The 24,532-nt window shown below is 46.8% G+C and overlaps 1 protein-coding gene across 1 annotated transcript in view; it reads right to left on the minus strand.

The window, feature by feature from the left end:
- Positions 1-507: 507 nt before the first annotated feature.
- The window catches only part of LOC136679153 (cell adhesion molecule DSCAM-like), a 90,786-nt gene continuing 66,761 nt past the window's right edge, over positions 508-24,532 (minus strand). The window contains exons 9-33 of the mRNA XM_066657492.1: positions 23,191-23,469; positions 22,278-22,397; positions 20,904-21,083; positions 20,345-20,541; positions 20,161-20,257; positions 14,486-14,614; positions 14,163-14,330; positions 13,657-13,727; positions 13,149-13,389; positions 12,699-12,845; positions 12,402-12,557; positions 11,619-11,752; positions 10,910-11,063; positions 9,780-9,897; positions 8,570-8,733; positions 7,767-7,865; positions 7,223-7,411; positions 6,752-7,042; positions 6,049-6,225; positions 5,649-5,679; positions 5,454-5,569; positions 4,822-4,971; positions 4,269-4,466; positions 3,261-3,563; positions 508-1,139 (exon numbers count right to left, since the gene is read on the minus strand). Of these exons, the coding sequence (XP_066513589.1) occupies positions 742-1,139; positions 3,261-3,563; positions 4,269-4,466; positions 4,822-4,971; positions 5,454-5,569; positions 5,649-5,679; positions 6,049-6,225; positions 6,752-7,042; positions 7,223-7,411; positions 7,767-7,865; positions 8,570-8,733; positions 9,780-9,897; positions 10,910-11,063; positions 11,619-11,752; positions 12,402-12,557; positions 12,699-12,845; positions 13,149-13,389; positions 13,657-13,727; positions 14,163-14,330; positions 14,486-14,614; positions 20,161-20,257; positions 20,345-20,541; positions 20,904-21,083; positions 22,278-22,397; positions 23,191-23,469 (4,307 nt within the window). The 3' untranslated portion in view covers positions 508-741. The remainder of the gene's footprint in view (positions 1,140-3,260; positions 3,564-4,268; positions 4,467-4,821; positions 4,972-5,453; positions 5,570-5,648; positions 5,680-6,048; positions 6,226-6,751; positions 7,043-7,222; positions 7,412-7,766; positions 7,866-8,569; positions 8,734-9,779; positions 9,898-10,909; positions 11,064-11,618; positions 11,753-12,401; positions 12,558-12,698; positions 12,846-13,148; positions 13,390-13,656; positions 13,728-14,162; positions 14,331-14,485; positions 14,615-20,160; positions 20,258-20,344; positions 20,542-20,903; positions 21,084-22,277; positions 22,398-23,190; positions 23,470-24,532) is intronic.

Below are 24,532 nucleotides of genomic sequence, written 5' to 3' on the forward strand. Positions count from 1 at the left end.
AGTGCTGCGCATATTTGACCAAATGTATTGTGAGAGACTTTTAATTTGGCCAGACAGTGTATATATATGTATATATAAACATTTATATAATTCTTCAGTGTGACAAAAAATCTCTTTTGGATGATTTCCATCCGAAGCTCTGATCAGTGCTAGGTCCCCAGGTGGTCTTCAGACTCCACAACCGACTGCAGGACTGGAACGAGGGGTCCGCCTGCCCTCCCCACCCCACACCACACACACACACCCCCAAACTAAGGATATGTGACCAGAGACTCGACCACTGTCCACAAACCTGACATTAAACAAAATCATGGATGAAGAAAGGAACCGTACCCTTGCCTTCTCTGTTTTACTATTTTTTGATATTTTTCCTCTATTTTTATATAATAATAATAATAATAATAATAATAATAATAATGACTATAGAATTATTATCTTCAATAAAAATTCAAAAGTAGTACCTCTGTCAATTTAAATAAATAATTTTGGCAAATTCGGTAATGGTGTTATTTGTAAAGTAAATGAACGAGAAAATGAAAAAAAATGTGAGCGCAGAAAGAGAAAGAGAGAGAGAGAGAGAGAGAATCAAAAACAGATGCGAAAAAAAACACAGACTTTCATCTTTTAGAATTCAGAAAGGTATATACAGGGCTCCTCTGAAAAGTGCTTGTCCTTGCAGCAGGGTGCTGGGCTGTTCATTTGTGTGTGTGTGTGTGTCTGTGTTTGAGTGTGTGTCCTGTGTTATACGAGTGTGTAGGATTTTGCGTAGGGGTTGTTGCTCTGTTTAAGGTGTCCTCTGGAGTCTAAGAGTGATTCCTGTGAGCTGCTGATCTTGGCAGCATGGGTGAGGTCTCCGGGCTCGCGGTGCGGGAGCGTGGATGCGGCCCCCGGTTGCCACTGAGGACCCGTTTCTCTGCTCTGTGGGGCCGTTTCGCGGCTTGGAGGGCCTGAGGACGTGGAAGGGGCGCTGGAGGGCGTATCTGAAGGTGTGGGGGGCAGTGCCGCCGGCCTCTTGGCAGAACGATTCCTCTGCGGCTCTAAACATGACTGACCCGCAGCTTCCCGACTGGAACCGTGCGCCCCCCGATTCAGCAGGAAGTCCATACGCAGGTACGGGGGCAGGTGCACCAGCTCACCTCCTGCAGATTTAAAACATTAATCAGTTCACAGACACTCTGCATCAGCCGCACATGAGCTGTTCAACATAACTACAGAGGGTTATGATGTCTTGTGATTCACCGGCGAGACACTTCGAAGTGTCAAACGTGACAAACGAATATCAAAAATGTTGGTATTTTCTCCTTTAAAAACTTCTTCAGAATAAGCTGAAAACTGAGCTAGTAGTAGCTGATTTAACTGTAAATGTACAGTTCCAACCTATTTGATGAAACAATTACATGCTAGCACCTGATATTACAGCAGTTTTTAAGGTGGAACTGGAAAGTTAAAAAGAGAAATCTGCAGAATAAGAATCTGAATTCAGCTCCAAAACAACGAAAGAATAAGGAGTGGGTGATGATATTAATTGTGGAACACAACTGCTGCTGTTAATGCCCCTTTGACTATAGGCTGTCATTCTGTATTGCTTTCAAGACAGAATACACATACGGTGTGTACACGGGGAGAAGGTGAAGTGAGTTTCCTGGAGAGTGTCCTTTGCGAGACAAAAATTGAATTGAATACCTGTTGCACTTGTTGAAATAACATTATGCTAACAGAGGAAACCTGATTATTGATGAACATAAAGTGAGCCTGCTGAAAAAGCCAGTGAAATGATCATGCATGAAACACTGCAGTATTTAGGAAAGACTGATTTGATGTGTATGTTATTTCCTGACGTTATGACTGTGTATTTTACAGATACCTGTATATAATTAATTAATAGTCGTTCAAAGTTCAGTTTTGTTTTTCTACATGTAGATGGATATTTGAATTTTTTTTGTAAAGGTTTTGCTTAATCTGTACCCCATCAAAAAAATTTGCTGCTATGTGGCATTTACCCCTAGTCCCCTCTGGTAAAAGCTTAGCCCCCCTAATCATTAATCCCTCTAGTGACGGACCTGTGTTCTGATGATGTATCAAGAGGCGCCCCATTTTGCAGAGGGAGATTTTAACCAAGGGGCTAGAGGACACGCCAGAAAAAGGGGAGAGGGAAAACTAAGAAATGTGATTGGGTTTTAACTCTGGCTGCACTTCAAAGCTCCTGGACAGGAACACTGCTATGTGTCATGGCATAACAGTGTAGAGTGGTCTTTCAGGGGCTTCTGGGGTTATTTTAAGTCAGTTATAGTAAAACACTGAGAAGCAACTGTCAGAGAAAGAGAAATGAGAGTGTGACCAGAGTTTGCGTTTTCTCTGGATGTGTGCACCTTCATTAAAACAAGGCTTTCAAATACCGTTTGACTACGTTGAGTGACGTGAACCTGGGGGAGTCAGAGAATGAGAGGTCAGTGTGCTACTGAAGCTCTAAGAGTGCAGATAACTTTCAGGACCATTGTGTCAATAAAGCTTCGTTTTGTGTTTCAGGACAAAGGTTTTCTGATACCGGACACGTGTGGCCTGTGCTCGCCCTCTACACTGCACGCTCAGTCTGCTGCCTAAGACCACACCGAGACGGGTAATTTAAGTGTGGTTGGCATTGTCCAGGCAGGGCACACGTCACCCACCCAGACACCAAGGGGTGAGAGAAAGCGCAGTGTGTCAGCGGGAGAGTCCCCACGGTGAGCGCTCCACACAGCCATCGATAGCTCACTCAGAAACAAGAGAGCGCAGAGTGACAGGGTCAGGCCAGGTAACAGTGCACACACACATACACACTTCAAAGTGAAGGCTAAGGGTTAACCCTGTCTATGCCTAACGATTAAACATATGACGATTAAAGTTATTTCAAATTATGATGGGGTGTGTGAGGGGAGTGTGAGACTGCTGTGACACTGGCTGTGGCCAAAATGGCTGTCTACTCCCTCATTAGCAGCGTGTAATACAGTAAGGCACTGTTTAGTTAACTCAGTACCTCTAGAAACAGAAGTGAATTCAGACACTAACAAAGAAACTTGCAATGCATTCTGGTCCGCATTCAGCTCATATAGTGAGCTCAGATGATCTTTATATATTACGAGTACATTGTGGGGTATTATAGAGCCCTCAACATCACACTCAATTTAGACTTTAGGACAAAAGGAAAATCCAAAAAAAAAAACTTTAGAATTCATAGAATGACGGTGTTGTACGAGATGGACATAGACTGTCTCCAAACTCACCGGGTCGGTGTGCTTTGGGCACGGCCATGTTCATGACCCGGCTGGCGTCCTGTGGTTTGGGCGGGGAGGCAGTGAACCTGCAGATGCCGGACTCGGATGGCGTGCTTGATGCGAGGCTGTCTGTGTAGTCGTTGGTGCCGGCTGTCATCTGTTCAGAGGAGGTGTCGGAGATGAAGCACTCGGTGATGGTGAACTTGGCGTGCCGCAGCTGCTCTTCCATCTTGGCATGTTCGTAAGCACGAGCCAGTTCCTCGTACGTGGAGGACGCACTCTCGGTCGACACCATGCTGCTCCGAGCGCGGTCTGCACCACAACACACACTAGGTCACACCAAAATACCAATAACCCACAGGTTCCCCAACTTTACATTTGTCTTAAATTCTGCGGGAGGCAATGTAAACACACCACACCATCCCACATCCCACAACTCCTCCTCACTTTCCCCCATCTCACACATTCTCACACCATCTCACATCGCACACCTTCTCACATCTCACTCCATCTCACATCTCATGCGTCTCACATCTCACACTTCACACATCATATCCCCTCACCCCATAACACCAACTTTAACTTCAAAGGAATTGCTACTAAGTTCATTAGTTGTATCATAGGTGTTAGGAGCAGAGGAATCTCTAAAATATGCAGACCATTGTCCCACCAGGACCAGGACCACCACCAGCACCAGGGCCAGGACTAGGTCCAGGATTAGGACCGAAACCCCCTAGTGTAAGCACAGATAATATAAACACAGTAAACGCTTTATTGTGTTTATTACATCATTTCATATTATCGCATTGTATATTTCTACAGGTGCTTCACATTGTTTCCCTGGGGTCCACAGCACCTTCACTTGCTCTGACCGCATATTACTTGTCCTGTTTAGTTTCTCACCTGGACTGGCCAGATCTGACAGGTTTTTGCCAGTGTTTCTAGAGGATTTGAGACTTCAGCCTGCCTTGTTTTGTCATGTGTGTCTTACGTTGTGTGGTGTCTTTTCGGAAGTACCTGTGTCCTGAGACGGGCTGACGCTGTAGCTGTCGCTCTCCTTGTCGACAGAGCCGGCTGCTTGGGGGGTGGGCAGTCTCCAGTCTGTGGTGAGAGTGTGGGAGGACATGGGTGGGTGGGGTCTATTCAGCGTCCACTGGCTAGCATAGCGGCTGCGTGTAGCTGGACCTGCTTTAGCCATGCGACGTGCTGTGGGGTCTATGAAACAGAGACACAGACACAGAGACATAGACTCATAAACTCATGGCTGACACAGTTGAAGACTGAAGTGTTCAGAGTGACCACAGTGTGTCCCTAAATATGTACAACCATATTTTACCCAGTAATATTCATATTTCTAGCCCATCTCCAAAAGATATACAGTTCAATTTCTGCAGTGCTGAGCCTGGAGTAGCAGTGACAAAGGCTCTATTCTCCCTATTACAGCTGCACCAAAATTATTATGAAGATGTAATTTTCAGGTAAAAATACTACCTACTGTTACATTAAATATAGAAAAATTAATCACTGCATGATAAAGAACCACAAGGAATATTCTGATAAAGGCACTTACTTGTTCCAGGTCGAGCGTCAGAGACGTCCACTAGCGGTCCGGTCGCCTGGGATAGAGACTGATAGTGGACAGTGTGTGTGACGGTTGAGGACTTCTGTTTGGACGATTCTCCAAAATCATTATCCGTCAGCAGCACCGTGGAGCGGTCATCTGTGAAACACACAGACATCAGTTTGTAACATGGCTTCCCACTAAATGGACAGTCCCTGGAGTCCTTCTGTTTGAATATTGACTACAAACACACAATCTCTGTTGAATCTGTTTATTGATTTCTTACATCATTTATGAACATTATCTGCTGTGGTGCAGCATGTTGGTAGAGTTTAAACTCCAGCTGTTTAAACAAATGTTGGGCCCTAGTGGTCTGAGCTGAGTAAAAGAATACCCAGCTAATAGTGAAATCCTGGAACTGACCCTGCTTTGTGCCCTTCATACTGACGTTTGGCATAGGCCATGTCAACACTACGGTCATGTGCAGCTGCTTCACGGCATCCAATTTCATTGGTCAGTGCTTTCCTGTGGAGGTTATACACTAAGCTCACTTTACAACGACTGGATTCTCTGGTTAGAACAGCTGTCTGGACCTGTTTGGAGAGAGGGGGGCCGTCTGAACCTCAGGGCTGGATCCTTACCGATGGTCTCCATGGTGTCTCTCTCCTCGATGAGCAGCTGAGCTCGGGGGATGTCTATGTGCATCCGGAGGGTCTGCTGCTGTTTGTTCACAGTGTCCGGTGTTCGAGTGTTCTTACTGAAACACACGTCCAGACAGTTACACCACGAACAGTAACATGGCCAAACAAAAACAAATCCTCCTCCGTTTTACTCACCTCATCAACATCTCTGCCAGGCTTTTGGCATCTGAGACACGAGAAAACAGGATTTACACTTTTAACTGAAAACTGAGGATAAATTTAGTTTATAATTAAACAAACCAAGTTAATGTATTTCCTAATTCTCAGCACTGCAAATACACAACATCTGTCTCCCTAGGAGATTTGATGATCTAATCCCAAATTAATCCAGTGGTTAAAGTGTAAACAAAGTTATGATCGTCAATCTGAGACTGGGTTAGTGTTAGGACTGTCCACTGCAGCAGGAAGATGGACAGAGGCTCACACTGACTTCACTAAACTCAGAATAATATGAACAGCTGGATCCAGATGTGACTAACTACCAGAATTTAATATAATTCTCTCTCTTTAAAAAATACAGCATTTTTCTACAAACCCCGTAATCTCTTCAGCCTCTGCTCCCTCCTCCTCCTCCTCATCACCAGCAGGACGATGAAGGCCATGGCGATGGCCACCAGGATACTGATGATGGTCACCATCATTTTCAGCCCCTCGTTGCCCTGCATGTTCTCCTGGCTGGGGTCCACTATCTTGGGCAGAGGGGCAATTGTGCCTGGACAGAGAAAGAGTTAAATCTTTTAATCATTTAAAGTTTTTCATTCATTGTTGTCTGTAACCACTTATCCAGTTCAGTGTCACGGTGGGTTCGGAGCCTACCCAGAATCACTGGGCTCAAGGCAGATTGTTTAAAATATTAAACACAAATGCTTATTCACACAGAAAGTGGCAGAACTGCTGTTTTATTAAAAAACGTGGTCACTTTATCAGAAACAGCTAATCTGCTACAGGCTAAGGTTCCTCTCGCTGCCCCGCTTCATCCCATTTTTCACTGGTCAGCTTTAGGACACAGAGCCACTGCTGTCCAGATGTAACTGGGATGATGCTCAGGTGGAGTGAGTGTACACAGCGGTGTTACTGAGACTTTTAAACACCTCGCTGGGTCCACTGCCCACTGCGAGAGTAACTGGTCAGTGTCACATTGTTTCCGTTTGACCAGGAGCAGTCTGACCATACACTGGTCTGTTCCTGGACCCTCCCTGCTGTCCTGTATTACCGAGTGCACTGTGTAAATTACTCACTGCCATCCGTGTTGAGAGTTGCAAAGAGCACCCTCTTGTCAGCCGTCCCGGCACTGTTGCCCACCCTCATCTGCAGCTCGTACCACGTGGCATCCTGCAGGTCATACAGGACATGGCTCTTGGTGAGTGACGCACGGGTCACTGTGGTCCACACACTTGTGTCCACCGGCCGGTACTCCAGAGTAAAGGAGCTGATTGGACAGCCCCCATTATTCCAGCCAATCAGGTTAAGCTCCACCCGCGTGGAATTGATGCTGGAGAAAAGCTCATGGTCTTTGGCGAACTGGGGTTCTGAGAATGGATGGAGAACCAGAGGGAGAGGGAGAGAGAGCGGGACAGAGATAGAGGGGGAGCGAGAGAGAGAGACAGAGAGAGAGATGAAAATCCAAACCATTTTAAAGGTTAAAGGACCTTTATCTTTTAAAACTCTCAGTATTCAGATTAACCAAGACCATACTGGGCAACTCTCACCTTTCCCGTGTGTTTTGGCCTCAATGATCTCACTGATGCGTCCTGGGCCCACCGCATTCTGAGCAGTCAGGGTGAACTTGTACCAGGTTCCACATTTCAGGTTCTCCAGACGATAGGAGCGCTCGCTGGGGCTGATAGGAATGCTGCCCCACTCCTCGCTGTTGTCCTCTGAGTACTGCAGGATGTAGCCTAAACAGAGATGGGAACAGCTCAGACCAGTTTAGGGTGGACCCCCTTTAACCTGCAGACCCTAAACTTTACACTGGAATCACACACACTGCTTCTGCACCTTACAAACCTCCATCTCTCAATAACAAAAAATAACAATTTCTTACACAGAGACTGTGTGTAAGACTGTACTAAACACATTTAGAGGCCTCCTGAAATCCCAAGCTTGATTTCAAGTGTGTGACCTGGGCAGAAACTCTCCGCTCAGTTGACCTACATCCTGTCCTAAGCTCAGAACCATGTTACAGAACACAGAGCTCTGCCTCAGCCTCTCAAACATACTCAGATTAACTCACAAAGTTTATGATTAACTTACCTCTGATGGAGCTTCCTCCATTATCCCCGGGAATCCAAGACAGTGTGATGGAGGTGGTGGTGGTTTTGGTCACAGTGAGCCGGGGCTGGTCCGGAGGAACTGTGAGTAAATTACAGCCAGTTCAGTTCTGATCAGTTTTCTTCATCCATCACGGTTGGTAAGCACTGCTCAGCCTAAAGCCCCGCCCACAAGCACAGCTACTTGCTCATGAGACCCTGAGCTCTACCTGTTTATGAACTCACAGCTGAAACCTGCGCGTGACGCGGCGCACGGGTCTGTAAATGGACCTGTAAATGAGGCATGCCACTGATTGTGGAGCTATGTGTGAATGGAGGCATATGATCTTTTCCAGCTCAAATAAACGAAACCAAATCATCTGGAATGGTAACAGATTAATGAAAGAGGTGCAGGGAGGCAATATTTTTGGCCATGATCCTAAATGTGGGACTGGTGGGCGGAGCTTGATTTCACACTAAAATATTATTCATCAGCTTCACTCAAACTCCCATTTCATTCAAAAATTTTAAAAAATAAAGCATTCATACATCAGTCAGCACGGTCAGATCTGCACTCACTTTTACACAGTTCTGACCAGTGAGGGCCAGTCACCCAGTCCAGTCCTGTTCAATCCGGGTGTTATATTTCCAGAATGTTCTTCAGCAGAAAATGTTTTGATTATGACTGCAATATGTTGATTTGCTGTGTTAAAGTTAAAGAGCTGGAGTGTGTCCGACTGTGGCCTGTATGGGGATCCTGTTCATGGATCGAGTGACCATATTAAAGAAAACGCAGCGCAAACTCACCCTGGACCTGCAGATTTAACATGATCTCATCAGAGCCCCAGTTGTTGCTTGCGACACAGCTGTAATACCCAGAATCCTCAGCTTTCACAGTGCGGATCACAAAGCTGCCGTTGCTGTGGACGCTGCGCCTGTTGTCGACAGAAACTGGAGCCGGAGTTCCGTTACTGATAGAAACAGAAAAATCATATTCAGAAAAAAATTCATACAATTGACTCATTTGAAGTAGCTGCAGATGAGCTCACAACTCCCAAAGCCAGGTCTCAGACAGAAACGTGTAAAGTCCCCCGCCCTGGCCTCAGGAGCAGTGGAACTGTGTTCTCTTAAGTGATGGACTCCAGTGCAGAACACTGAGGATGAGTTGGAGGGGCAACTGTGAACCAGAACTACCATTACCAGCATCTGATGCTATCATGAAGTGTGAACACACTCAGACTATATGACAACTATATTGATAATGTTATTGATGACTTTAATTTAAAAAGAATCGTGTGTTTGTTCCATAAGTGCTTCATCCATTTCAGGGCTCTTGTGGACAACATTCACCCAATTACTCACACCTGTGGACAGTGTTACACAGTCACTCCACCTCCCAACATGTGTGTGTCTGGACTGTGGGAGGAAACCCACACAGACACAGGGAGAACACACCCCACCCCTCACTGAACGATACCCATGGGGCGTATTAAACCCAACTCAAACCAAATCAACAGGCTCAGTGAAACAGCAGTGACGTGATCTGCCTGAACACTAGCAGCATGGGGCAGCACTAATCAAATCTAATCCAAATGTATTTATATCATTGTTGTCACAAGGCTTTACAAAGTTATAATCAGAATAGGTAACTGTGTGAATCAGAAAGACCCAGGTGAGTAGCTGAAGGCAACAGTGGTTGGAACAACTTTTTGAAAGCTGGAGGAAGAACTTCGGGAGAAACTTAGACTCACAGGGAGCCGTCCTCCTCTGATCATATTACTGATAGAAATGAACAATATCCCCAATAATAATCAGAACAGTAAAAAACAAAGGAGATGATTACATTCTTCAGAAAGATCCCCCATACACTCACACTCTGGAACACCCAGGGCTACATGCTGTGGATACTGTGGGCACCTAGAGTTTTACAGAGACCACAACACGGCAACTTCTCTTCTCATGACGCCTGAACACATTGGGAGCGACCGAACTTTCTGCAGAACAGAATTCTACTTACTTTCCCTTCAGCCACTTGATGGTTGGAGGAGGATCTCCCACAGCTCTGCAGGGCAGGATGATGTCCTTCATCCAGGGTGTGGTCACTGTGCCGCTGAACGTCAGAATACGAGCAGGCGCTGAAAGAGTGAAAGATACCTTTGGGACAAGTTTTGAAATCAGAATAGATTTCATAAACCATCCCTGTCTGAAACAATGCTCCTGCATAAAGAAGAGGGACATCTGCCCTCATGGAACTTAACGTGAAATAATTTTACCTCTCATGGGGTAGTTATTCTGCCACTCATAAACAGAGCCAGTTCAAATAAAAAAATCGAATTATTTGAGAAGAGCCCACACTCCATTTAATTCAGACTGAAAATGCTCCTGTTTGAGTAGCTCAGTTTAAACACTGACAGCTCTACAACAGCACTTAGCATTGTGGTTTAATGTTTTAAGTTGAATTATACTTCTTTTAAATATATTGTTGGTAACACAATATACAGCCCATTAATTACTGGGTAAGTACAGAGTAAGTACCTGCTTCTATTTTGAATTGACTGTAGTTCTGAAAGTAATTATAGATCCTTTAACATTATTTACAGTGCATCTACAGAGAAGGACATGGTCAGCTACTCTATTACAGACACTAGCAGAGTTTCATGGTGCTTTGTACTCATTAGGTTCAGGACACGTGATTAACCCCAATAATCATCATCACATACTTCTGAGATATTTTACACTGTTTGGCCGATATGTATTAGGACATTATATAAACATTGCTGACTTATGATGAAATGGAAATGTTTCTTTTCTGCTCTTCCTCCTTGTTTCTAAAATGTTTGTAATATACCCAGTAATTACCAAATATTCCAATGAGTACTAATTTTATCGTACGTATTTATCCAGTAATTAGCAGACTGTAATTTAAAGTGTTAATACATTTTATTTAATAAATTGTAAATAATTCTCCTACATGATTTAAATTTTAATGAGAATTAACTCTGTATTTTGATTTGAATGAGCGCAGTGTATGACAAGTTGTAAGACAAGAGGCATTTCTTTTTCTCTTCATTTCCTCAGCCGGTCTTCATTAACCCCGTACCCACCATGACCAGACCCTGCAGATCCCACTTCTCCAGAGACACTTACCTTTAGCCTGAGGTTCCACGGTGATGATCTCACTGGCGTTCCCACGTCCAGCAGCTGTCACTGCCACCACCCATATGCTGTACTGCCAGTTCTGATTCAGGTTGGTCACGCGGCGGAAATATACGTCAGGGGCCGCCTCAAACTCACTGATCACCTGAGGCACAGGAATGGAATAGGCTCCGGTGAGGACCCTCACTTCCACTCTGCACTCTATCACTCATCCTCCATTTTTCTACAGACTAGATCTAGCCCAGCCAACAGAGGGCGACAGAGCGCCACCAATTCGTAATTTAATGGACTCTAACCCGACATGGGGTGGATCAAGTCTGCTCCCGCCTCAGTCCTGAGGTCTCCGCAAGGTGCTGTTCTAACACTGACTAGAAATAGGCTACAAACGTATTTTTTCTTTCTTTCTATGAAGCTTTCTGCGTCAGAACAGACCCCTTCAGACCTAAGGCTTTTACCCAAACAACAGAAGATAAAGAAGAGGACTGAAAAGACAGCAGAGGCCAGAAGAAATAAAGTTAAAGTGAACTACACTCATAAATAGAGAAAGAGATTGTTTTTTGTTTAACATTAAAGTCTTTATGGCAATCTTTGCACTGTGTTTGCGTCCCCTTTGTTTTGGAGTGTGTGTGTGTGTGTGTGTGTGATTGAGAAAGACCCTGATTGTCCCAGTCCGGTTCTGGGTGCAGGTGTGTGATCATACCGTAGGGTAGGGGTTGGAGCAGAAGACAGTGTATTTCCGGATGATTCCATTGAGCTTTAATGGGGGGAGCCAAGACACAAACACTACTGACACGGATGCAGCCGCAGCTTTCACACCAGCCGGGGGTCCAGGAACTGGAGGGGAGACATGGCATGATAATCAAACTCAGCACAAACTTTTAGTGAATCTGGCTTCACAGAAATATCCAGCTCCACAGAATCATCAGGTTCACCGAACCGTCAAGCTCCACAGAAACATCCAGCTCCATAGATCTGTCCAGATATACAAAACTGTCCAGGTCCACAGAACCGTCCAGGTCCACAAACCTGTGTTGTTCCTCAGAACTGTCCAGCTCCACAGAGAGTAGGTTAAATACAGCCCTCAGGGTGTTTGTTCCTGTTCATAAGAGCCATAGTTTATCATTCATATAATTCTATTTATCTTCCCCAAAAATAATATCTTCTGATCTGAGGAATAAAATATCATCATCATCATCATCTTCTTCTTTGCTACTTATCCGTTTCAGTGAAATAAAATAACAGTTACCAGTAAAATAATTTGAACATTTCCAGGAAATGTTGGACCCTCCAAACCCCCCTGTAAATGTATTTATCTATAGTTTAGTCTTTCCCTATTTTGTTTTAAACAGAATAATATTTCATAAAATGTTTGTTATTGTTAATCATCTTTAACAATGCCTGATTCATTCTGATATTAAGATAATATACAGCTCTGTGTCTCATTCTTAAATACAACCTTAACTCTGTGTGTGTAATGTCTCACCGTCCTCTTTGGTTCGGGTGTAAATCTGTTCGCTGCGAACCCCGTCCCCGGCCCGAGTGAAGGCCAGAACCTGGATGCTGTAGTTGGTGTATTTTTCCAGGTTCTCAAGCTCCAGAGACGGCTTGGAGGTCGTCACATTCCTGATCTCACCCAACTCTGAGAGAACACATGCACACACACACACACACAAACACACACAGAGAGTCACTGTTTCAGAATCACACACTGGATAATGTTTCAGTAATTCAGGAGGAGTGTGCCAGGGAATCCTGGGGGGAGTCTGCAGGTGAATCTCACCTCCATCAGGTAAGTTCGCCCAATAGATGACCCGGTATCCCAGCAGCATTCCGTTCAGGGCTTCTTTGGGCAGAGCGGACCAGGACAGGGAGATGGTCTCCGGAGTCGTGGCTGTGGTCACTACATTCTCAGGAGGACGACTCGGAACTGTTGGAGAACACAGAACACAACGCATCTCGGACACTCAGAGTCTAGAACCAAGACTGAGTACACACTTTAAACAACACCACAACGGCAAATCTGGGAATAGGACCTGGGATTACAATCTGGAAAAAATGATTTGGGATGAATATCTGGGGAAATGATCTGGGATAAAGACAGGGATAAGTCTTTTCCTTGGTCTATCTTTCTGGCCCCAACCCATGCCCTCTGGATCACTTGGAGAGTGGATGCAGGGCAGTCTGTCCCCTTCTGAGGGACATGATGGAAGGGTCTTATCTTAACACTGACCGTCCTCCAGAGTGGAGATGATGGCCTCCTCAGACGTTGGCCCCATCCCTGCGCGGTTCGCAGCCTGAACCCGGACCTCGTACTGCGTGAACTTCTTGAGATTGTCCAGCGTGATGGTCTCTGTGTCCCCCGTAGTGTCCAGATTAATGGTGTTGTACTGCGGACTGCCCCCAGTGCCGTACTCTCTATAACACACCTGATAACTCCGGATCAGCCCATTCTGCAGGTGTTTATGAGGGGCCTGTGTACGAAGACTCACCGTTAACACATCACACACACTCTCAACAACTTCAAAATAACTTCAAAATAAAAGTGTGTGCCACTTTAAAAGCACATGAATCTGAGAGATTAATATGAAAGTGTTAAAATATAAATATGTTCTTAGTTTTAAATAGTTTTCAGCTTGATTAATTTCTTAATAAGTTTTAATATTTTTTTATGTCAGGACTGTCAGAGCTTTGTGATGTGTCAGGCTTAAAATTCTAAAAAAGTGTAAACAGCACCTCACCTTCCAGGTGACCTTAATGGCCTGTGATGAAATGGCTTCAAGCTGCACGTCCTGGGGGGCTCCGTCAGGAGCTGAAAAACAGACCAAAATACAAGCACAGTCAGGGCATTTACCACAGCTGCCACTAGATGGCAGAAAAGCACAGTGTGTGTGGGGGTGCTGAGATCAGGTGACCCTTACTGACGAGGACAGCATCCTCAGTGTTTAAGCATGCTTTAGGAACTCTCAATACCGCCTTAAAGCCCAGCACACACAGTGCATGTGTGTGTGTACTGAGGGGCTCTGTCAGTGGTGATGGAGAGTCCATTATGTGTATGTGTGTGTGAGGTGTGAGGTGTGTGTGTACTGATGGACCTCGACAGTGGTGATGCTGAGCTCGTTGCTGGGTTTGTGTGTGTATATGTGAGTGTATTACTGAGTTTGATTGTGTTTGAAAGGTGTTTGAGGGGTGTGAGGTGTGTGTTAAGACTGTGTGTGTGTGTGTGTGTGTGTGTGTGAGTACTGACGGGCCTCATCGGTGGTGATGGTGAGCTCATTGCTAGGCCGACTCTCTCCAATCTGGTTCTTGGCAAACATGCGGATGTTGTAGGTGGAGGCCGGGTGCAGCTCGATGATTGTGGCCTGGTTCAGCTGCGGCGATACGTCTTTGGTGGTCTGGGATGCGGCCCAGGAGGCTGCAGAGGAGGGAACAGACAGTGAGGATTGGGAAGTGTTTACTGCATTATCTTTGGTTCTGGTTCTGATCTATTTCTCTCTCTGAGGGATTTAAAGCCTCTGCACTGGTACTTCACTGTAAAACAGACTCATAATTAAGACTCATGTCCCATACCTGACTTGTTCTTGTAGTTGATGTCGTATCCTGTGATGGGGCTGTTACCATCGAAACCCATCGTCCAGCGGAGGGCAATAGTCCGATCTTTCACCTCCCGGATCTCCACCTCAGGGGGGTCTGGCCGGTCTGCAGAGAAAGAGGAGAACATAAAGAGACAACAGGAGAACACACTGAGACGATACGACAGAAGAACATCAAACAGCACATCGAAAGGTTTGAACCAAACGGACCATCATCTCAGACTGAACACACTGTTGCTACCCGCTGGTCAAATTACTGCAGATGCAGGGCCACAGGTGTGAGTGACAGGGTGAGTGTGTGTGTGACTAGGTGACTGAGTGGCTGGGTGAGTGTGTTAGTGACAGGGTGAGTGTGTGTGTGTGTGACTGGGTAAGTGTTAGTGACTAGGTGAGTGTGTTAGTGACAGGGTGAGTGTGTGTGTGTGTGTGACTGGGTAAGTGTTAGTGACTAGGTGAGTGTGTGAGGGACTGGGTGAGTGTGTGAGTGAATAGGAGAGTGTGTGTGTGACTAGGTGACTGTGAGTGACTAGGAGAGTGTGTTAGTGACAGGGTGAGTGTGTGTGTGTGACTGGGTAAGTGTTAGTGACTAGGTGAGTGTGTGAGGGACTGGGTGAGTGTGTGAGTGAATAGGAGAGTGTGTGTGTGACTAGGTGACTGTGAGTGACTAGGAGAGTGTGTTAGTGACAGGGTGAGTGTGTGTGTGACTGGGTAAGTGTTAGTGACTAGGTGAGTGTGTTAGTGACAGGGTGAGTGTGTGTGTGTGTGTGACTGGGTAAGTGTTAGTGACTAGGTGAGTGTGTGAGGGACTGGGTGAGTTTATGAGTGAATAGGAGTGTGTGTGTGACTAGGTGACTGTGAGTGACTGGGAGAGTGTGTTAGTGACAGGGTGAGTGTGTGTGTGTGTGTGTGACTGGGTAAGTGTTAGAGACTGGGTGAGTGTGTGAGGGACTGGGTGAGTGTAGGAGTGACTAGGAGAGTGTGTGTGTGACTTGGTGACTGTGAGTGACTGGGTGAGTGTGTTAGTGACAGGGTGAGTGTGTGTGTGGCTGGGTAAGTGTTAGTGACTAGGTGAGTGTGTGTGTGACTGGGTAAGTGTTAGTGACTAGGTGAGTGTGTGAGGGACTGGGTGAGTGTGTGAGTGACTAGGAGAGTGTGTGTGTGACTAGGGGACTGTGAGTGACTGGGTGAGTGTGTGTGTGACTGGGTAAGTGTTAGTGACTAGGTGAGTGTGTGAGGGACTGGGTGAGTGTGTGAGTGACTAGGAGAGTGTGTGTGTGACTAGGGGACTGTGAGTGACTGGGTGAGTGTGTGTGTGACTGGGTAAGTGTTAGTCACTAGGTGAGTGTTTGAGGGACTGGGTGAGTGTGTGAGTGACTAGGAGAGTGTGTGTGTGACTTGGTGACTGTGAGTGACTGGGTGAGTGTGTTAGTGACAGGGTGAGTGTGTGTGTGGCTGGGTAAGTGTTATTGACTAGGTGAGTGTGTGAGGGACTGGGTGGGTGTGTGAGTGACTAGGAGAGTGTGTGTGTGACTAGGGGACTGTGAGTGACAGGGTGAGTGTGTGTGTGTGACTGGGTAAGTGTTAGTAACTAGGTGAGTGTGTGAGGGACTGGGTGGGCGTGTGAGTGACTAGGAGAGTGTGTGTGTGACTAGGGGACTGTGAGTGACAGGGTGAGTGTGTGTGTGACTGGGTAAGTGTTAGTGACTAGGTGAGTGTGTGAGGGACTGGGTGAGTGTGTGAGTGACTAGGAGAGAGTGTGTGTGACTAGGTGACTGTGAGTGACTGGGTGAGTGTGTGTGTGACTGGGTAAGTGTTAGTGACTAGGTGAGTGTGTGAGGGACTGGGTGGGTGTGTGAGTGACTAGGAGAGTGTGTGTGTGACTAGGGGACTGTGAGTGACAGGGTGAGTGTGTGTGTGACTGGGTGGGCGTGTGAGTGACTAGGAGAGTGTGTGTGTGACTAGGGGACTGTGAGTGACAGGGTGAGTGTGTGTGTGACTGGGTAAGTGTTAGTGACTAGGTGAGTGTGTGAGGGACTGGGTGAGTGTGTGAGTGACTAGGAGAGAGTGTGTGTGACTAGGGGACTGTGAGTAACTGGGAGAGTGTGTGTGTGACTAGGGGACTGTGAGTAACTGGGTGAGTGTGTGTGTGACTGGGTAAGTGTTAGTGACTAGGTGAGTGTGTGAGGGACTGGGTGAGTGTGTGAGTGACTAGGAGAGTTTGTGTGTGACTAGGGGACTGTGAGTGACTGGGTGAGTGTGTGTGTGACTGGGTAAGTGTTAGTGACTAGGTGAGTGTGTGAGGGACTGGGTGGGTGTGTGAGTGACTAGGAGAGTGTGTGTGTGACTAGGGGACTGTGAGTGACAGGGTGAGTGTGTTAGTGACTAGGTGAATGTGTGTGTGAGTGACTAGTAGAGTGTGTGTGACTAGGTGACTGTGAGTGACTGGGAGAGTGTGTTAGTGACAGGGTGAGTGTGTGTGTGTGTGTGTGTGACTGGGTGAGTGTGTGAGTGACAGGGTGAGTGTGTGAGTGACTAGGAGAGTGTGTGTGTGACTTGGTGACTGTGAGTGACTGGGTGAGTGTGTTAGTGACAGGGTGAGTGTGTGTGTGGCTGGGTAAGTGTTAGTGACTAGGTGAGTGTGTGTGTGACTGGGTAAGTGTTAGTGACTAGGTGAGTGTGTGAGGGACTGGGTGAGTGTGTGAGTGACTAGGAGAGTGTGTGTGTGACTAGGGGACTGTGAGTGACTGGGTGAGTGTGTGTGTGACTGGGTAAGTGTTAGTGACTAGGTGAGTGTGTGAGGGACTGGGTGAGTGTGTGAGTGACTAGGAGAGTGTGTGTGTGACTAGGGGACTGTGAGTGACTGGGTGAGTGTGTGTGTGACTGGGTAAGTGTTAGTGACTAGGTGAGTGTGTGAGGGACTGGGTGAGTGTGTGAGTGACTAGGAGAGTGTGTGTGTGACTTGGTGACTGTGAGTGACTGGGTGAGTGTGTTAGTGACAGGGTGAGTGTGTGTGTGGCTGGGTAAGTGTTAGTGACTAGGTGAGTGTGTGAGGGACTGGGTGGGTGTGTGAGTGACTAGGAGAGTGTGTGTGTGACTAGGGGACTGTGAGTGACAGGGTGAGTGTGTGTGTGACTGGGTAAGTGTTAGTGACTAGGTGAGTGTGTGAGGGACTGGGTGGGCGTGTGAGTGACTAGGAGAGTGTGTGTGTGACTAGGGGACTGTGAGTGACAGGGTGAGTGTGTGTGTGTGACTGGGTAAGTGTTAGTGACTAGGTGAGTGTGTGAGGGACTGGGTGAGTGTGTGAGGGACTGGGTGAGTGTGTGAGTGACTAGGAGAGAGTGTGTGTGACTAGGTGACTGTGAGTGACTGGGTGAGTGTGTGTGTGACTGGGTAAGTGTTAGTGACTAGGTGAGTGTGTGAGGGACTGGGTGGGCGTGTGAGTGACTAGGAGAGTGTGTGTGTGACTAGGGGACTGTGAGTGACAGGGTGAGTGTGTGTGTGTGACTGGGTAAGTGTGTGTGTGGCTGGGTAAGTGTTAGTGACTAGGTGAGTGTGTGAGGGACTGGGTGGGTGTGTGAGTGACTAGGAGAGTGTGTGTGTGACTAGGGGACTGTGAGTGACAGGGTGAGTGTGTGTGTGACTGGGTAAGTGTTAGTGACTAGGTGAGTGTGTGAGGGACTGGGTGGGCGTGTGAGTGACTAGGAGAGTGTGTGTGTGACTGGGTAAGTGTTAGTGACTAGGTGAGTGTGTGAGGGACTGGGTGGGCGTGTGAGTGACTAGGAGAGTGTGTGTGTGACTAGGGGACTGTGAGTGACAGGGTGAGTGTGTGTGTGACTGGGTAAGTGTTAGTGACTAGGTGAGTGTGTGAGGGACTGGGTGAGTGTGTGAGTGACTAGGAGAGAGTGTGTGTGACTAGGGGACTGTGAGTAACTGGGTGAGTGTGTGTGTGACTGGGTAAGTGTTAGTGACTAGGTGAGTGTGTGAGGGACTGGGTGGGTGTGTGAGTGACTAGGAGAGTGTGTGTGTGACTAGGGGACTGTGAGTGACAGGGTGAGTGTGTGTGTGACTGGGTAAGTGTTAGTGACTAGGTGAGTGTGTGAGGGACTGGGTGGGCGTGTGAGTGACTAGGAGAGTGTGTGTGTGACTAGGGGACTGTGAGTGACAGGGTGAGTGTGTGTGTGACTGGGTAAGTGTTAGTGACTAGGTGAGTGTGTGAGGGACTGGGTGAGTGTGTGAGTGACTAGGAGAGAGTGTGTGTGACTAGGTGACTGTGAGTGACTGGGTGAGTGTGTGTGTGACTGGGTAAGTGTTAGTGACTAGGTGAGTGTGTGAGGGACTGGGTGGGTGTGTGAGTGACTAGGAGAGTGTGTGTGTGACTAGGGGACTGTGAGTGACAGGGTGTGTGTGACTGGGTAAGTGTTAGTGACTAGGTGAGTGTGTGAGGGACTGGGTGAGAGTGTGAGTGACTAGGAGAGAGTGTGTGTGACTAGGGGACTGTGAGTAACTGGGTGAGTGTGTGTGTGACTGGGTAAGTGTTAGTGACTAGGTGAGTGTGTGAGGGACTGGGTGAGTGTGTGAGTGACTAGGAGAGTGTGTGTGTGACTAGGGGACTGTGAGTGACTGGGTGAGTGTGTGTGTGACTGGGTAAGTGTTAGTGACTAGGTGAGTGTGTGAGGGACTGGGTGGGTGTGTGAGTGACTAGGAGAGTGTGTGTGTGACTAGGGGACTGTGAGTGACAGGGTGAGTGTGTGTGTGACTGGGTAAGTGTTAGTGACTAGGTGAGTGTGTGAGGGACTGGGTGAGTGTGTGAGTGACTAGGAGAGTGTGTGTGTGACTAGGGGACTGTGAGTGACTGGGTGAGTGTGTGTGTGACTGGGTAAGTGTTAGTGACTAGGTGAGTGTGTGAGGGACTGGGTGAGTGTGTGAGTGACTAGGAGAGTGTGTGTGTGACTAGGGGACTGTGAGTGACTGGGTGAGTGTGTGTGTGACTGGGTAAGTGTTAGTGACTAGGTGAGTGTGTGAGGGACTGGGTGAGTGTGTGAGTGACTAGGAGAGTGTGTGTGTGACTAGGGGACTGTGAGTGACTGGGTGAGTGTGTGTGTGACTGGGTAAGTGTTAGTGACTAGGTGAGTGTGTGAGGGACTGGGTGAGTGTGTGAGTGACTAGGAGAGTGTGTGTGTGACTAGGGGACTGTGAGTGACTGGGTGAGTGTGTGTGTGACTGGGTAAGTGTTAGTCACTAGGTGAGTGTTTGAGGGACTGGGTGAGTGTGTGAGTGACTAGGAGAGTGTGTGTGTGTGTGACTAGGGGACTGTGAGTGACAGGGTGAGTGTGTGTGTGACTGGGTAAGTGTTAGTCACTAGGTGAGTGTTTGAGGGACTGGGTGAGTGTGTGAGTGACTAGGAGAGTGTGTGTGTGTGTGACTAGGGGACTGTGAGTGACAGGGTGAGTGTGTTAGTGAATAAGTGAATGTGTGTGTGAGTGACTAGTAGAGTGTGTGTAACTAGGTGGGTGTGCCAGGTGAGTATAATGTCCAGTGATAGACTGGAGCCCTGTGCCCAGTGATTCCAGGCAGACTGTGACTCAGAGTAGATAGATGCTCAGTGTGGATGGATGTATGAATGGATGAATGAATGAATTAACTGAACCTTACCTTGTACAATCAACTGGATGATCCCTTTATCCTCTCCGTATGAGTTGATGGCGATGCAGGAGAAGAACCCGGAGTCCTCTCGGACCGTGTGCAGGATCTTTGAGCACAGAGAGAGTTATGGTTCTGTCTAAGGGCGTGTGTGTGGGTGTGGATGGGGGTGGCAGTGTGTGGGGTCAGGAATCACCTGGAGGGTGGAAATGACCTCGTCTGCCACTTCTTTGACGTGGACGACGTAGCGGTTGGTGTCGGGGTTGATGATGTGAGACTCTTTCTCCCAGCGAACTTTAATGGGCTTCTCACCATGAGCCGTGCAGCTCATCTCCGTCATGTGGCCCTGCTCCGCCCGAGTGGTGTTGGGGTATGACGTGATCATAGCAGGGACTGAGAGGGAGAGGGAGAGAGAGAGAGGGAGAGAGAGAGAGAGAGAGAGAGAGAGAGAGAGAGAGAGAGAGAGAGAGATTAATTCATATATTGTGAACACTTCATCCTCAAAACAAGTAAAAAGCTTTGTTGATTCTTAAGAAGACCATAAATAAATAGATATGATACAGGCTAAAGTACTTTGTTAAACTGGAGGAATACTTCTAATTATTTGATTATATTTATGTTACTTTGTCCCTGGTCATGTTGCCCTCAGCATGATCAACAAATAAAGAAATCAACAGTGTGTGGATTACCTTCTCTCTTTGTATTATAATAATCAGGGGTGTGAGAACTCTTGCCCACGATTGTGAGCTACTTACTCTTCACGGTGAGGTACATGCTCTTGCTGATGTCGGCGCCCACGTCGTTGCTGACTTTGCAGAGGTAATACCCACTGTCCTCCTCCAGCACATGTTTAATCAACAGAGAACCTTTCTCCAGGAGCTGCACCCGAGAACCCGAGCTCAGAGGGATGGGCTGGAACTGAGGAACTCCGGCCCCTGTGGTCACACGCCAGAACATGTCAGAAAACAACATCACCTGATTTATTAAACTCCACACACAAAACTCTCTGAGGACCCCGCACCACACTCCACCACCCCATGGGGCTCATGCTATACTTCCAACAGACACTGAGTTATTCAAAGCAGAAATTAAATTAATGATGGATAATACATTTATAAATGCACAGTTATGCACAGAAGAGTGTATTAGTGTAAAACCTGACACCTGATAACAGCAGTGTAAGGGTTAAAATCATCTGATAAAGAGCAGTGCTGTAAAAAAAACATTTGATGACGACTGAGATTTTAATATTTAAAGAATTCAACAACTGAACAACTTCCAGTACTGAATAAATCACAATAGATACTTAATATTTAATAATAAATACATAAATTCCTCTTAGTTTCTGAACGTCAAAGTAGATATTGAATAATCCACTGTATGTAACTGTAAATAAATACGGGTTCAAATTTTAATAAATAAAAGAAGGCAGCTTGATTATCGAAATGTGTAAATACATAAATCCTGAGAGGACCCAGATTTCCCCATGACCCCACCCCAACCCACAAACAGTCGAACAAGCCCCCTGTTGTGATAAAGCTGTTGTAAAGACGCTGAGATCCGGCAGCGTGTGTTTCTGAAATCACAGCCTCCCGACATCCAGCAGTGCACTAGTTCTCTCCGGACGGATGAATTTACTGGGGTTGTGTTTTTATTTGAAGATTTATTGATTGGATTTGAAGGCTGTTTGTATCCGCCGTGTTCCTCCAGAGATTAGGATTAGCAAACAATGTGGGACTGACCAGAACACGTTACGCTGTGACGCTACAAACGCGGAGCAACTTAATCCCTTATAAATACAAGTGTTTCCTTCTGAATCAGCTCCAGTCCAAACAATCAGACGTGCCATTTTCTGTAAACATTTGAAAAACACAGTGGTTGGCTTTAAATCTTTAAACATTAATATTTGACCTATTAAATATTAATGTCCAATCTCACCCTCTCATCAAGACTTTTATCCTACATTTCTGAATTGTAAAACACAAAAACTGTTAAGTGTGATTAATTTAAAACGTACTTAGCCACTCCTACAAACTCAGATACAGAAAATTCAGGAAAAACTGCAGAGATTCAGGATATTTAAGAAAACAGAACCATCCCAACAGTGTCACACAATATCTTGTCCTCACCTTTAGAATGCTTCCAGACGATGGTAGGGATTGGGTTTCCTTTGGCGGAACAGTTGAGGATCACAGATTTCCCATAAATCCCATCCTGATCCCGGGGCTGCACCTCAAAATGTGGTGGAACTGGGGAAGGGCACAGATGCATTTTATTGTGGTTTTAGCCATGTACCGGGTACAGTCCACAGTGAAAACAAATAGCGCTCCTCCAAGACCAAGGTGCTAAACAAAGCTCACACAGAGCAACACAAAGCACATGAATGTTCAACAACACAAGAGCAGTATGAACCCTTTACATTAGAGATCCTTTACAACAGCATCATCCCTATTAACTCTGTCATCCTGAGAATGAACACATTCTGTTTTATTGTCTCATTGGAATCCTGCGTTTTTTCTGGAGTTCGTATTCTGTCTGTATCTGAACCCAGGGTTTGGGACGTTTCTGTAACTGGTCGTAGTGGTCGTATGCTGCAGATGTGCCCAGAATTTAAATAGCGTAAATGTGACCAGTCCCTCTGAGTGTGACCGGACCAGGACCCTCTCTGTGTGATTGAACCCTCTGAGTGTGACCGGACCAGGACCCTCTCTGTGTGATTGAACCCTCTGAGTGTGACCGGACCCGGACCCTCTGAACATGACCAAACCCTCTGAATGTGACTGGACCCTCTGAACATGACCAAACCCTTTGAGTGTGAAGGAATCCTCGGAGGGTGACCAGACCCTAGTACAAGGTTGTTTAAGGAGCTCCTGTGTTCTTAAATTAAGTCACAAAGAAGAAAATTAAGTATTAAAGTTGGTTCCCCGTGACCAAACTCTGGACACCGAACTCCGGAAATGTAGTCCAGTTACAGAACAGCTCTCTGTGGCCATTTAAAGGTATTATTCTGGAGCCAAAAAGACCAGGGCACGGGGCGCATACCTTTTACAATGAGCTGGATGCTGTGTTCCACGGTGGCGGCCTCATTGCGGGCAATGCAGGTGTAGCTGCCGTTGTGGATCTCGGAGAGGTTGGAGATGCGCAGTGAGCTGGTGAAATCAATTTTGTCGATGGTCACTCCGAGACTGTCATTGATGGGTTTGCCATCTTTGTGCCAGGTGATGAACATGGGCAGGTCACCAGAGGTCACCACACAGGGGATGAAAACCCGCTGACCGATAGAGGCGCTCTGAGAGTCCGAGTGCTGGATCAGGGGCGGCACTGGGCGGGGGAACAAGGTGTGAAATGGATGATGGTTAATTACACAGACTCCTGAGATTAACTACACACTCACCACATCTGCCGGAAAACAGCGGCCTCTGTGGTATTTATTTGCTGTTTCAACAGAAAATATAAGCTATGGATTACTGAGTGTTCACTCTTATCACTGACAGGATTGAAGACCCTGAAGATCATTTTCACACTTTAACAACAAATGCAGCCCCTCAGGGTCAGCCCCCAGCCCCCTCTGATCAAAACTGGAACTGGAGTGAAACTATTGGAATGCGTCCGAGCATCACACATCTCTGAATCAAGGCTGGGGTCTTGGAGAGACTATCGCGACCCCCCCTTACCTACTCCTTGTAGAAGACGTTGCTTATCGGAGAGGACTGAATGATAACACTCCACACATTAGTGCTGTGAAAGCTGTGCTGGTTGACGATGGCTGCAGCGCTGACAGGTTTTGGCTGGATATGAAGCCCATTGTCCAGAGGCAGGCAGAGGGGACGTGTGTGATCACAGCCCTGAGATAATTGGCGATTTGTAATCGTGCGGCCCCCTCTACCACTACTGAACTGACTCATTACTGCTCTGAATCTGCAGATTTCACAGAGGAGGAAGCATAATGTGGACTAATGAGGGGAGAAGCCGAGCAGCAAGGGGAAAGATAGAAGAGAGAGAGAGAGAGAGAGAGAGAGAGAGAGAGAGAGAGAGAGAGAGAGAGAGAGAAAGAGAGATAACTATAAAAGGGTTATTTCCTTCTCTGGCAAATTCAGCATAATGCGTTCCCGGGGGGCTCTCCAGCCACGGCGTGTTGGCCTGTCGCGTCTGAGAATCAATGAGTTAAAATAACGTTGAACTAAAGCAGCACTTCACTGCTTATTTAATTCACAACAAAGTGGGATAATGGACCCCGGGGACCCCCTCTGAGCCGTGCAGAATTTTAAGCAAAGTGGAGCAAATTAGCGGACTCAATCGCAGAGGCGTTCTCCCGCCGCGTGACGTGGGTCCTCTGCTCAGATTATTAGCAACACATCTGTCGTCAGTGACCTAAGCATGTGCT

This window comes from Hoplias malabaricus, chromosome Y (genome assembly GCF_029633855.1).
Source record: "Hoplias malabaricus isolate fHopMal1 chromosome Y, fHopMal1.hap1, whole genome shotgun sequence".
NCBI lineage: Eukaryota > Metazoa > Chordata > Actinopteri > Characiformes > Erythrinidae > Hoplias > Hoplias malabaricus.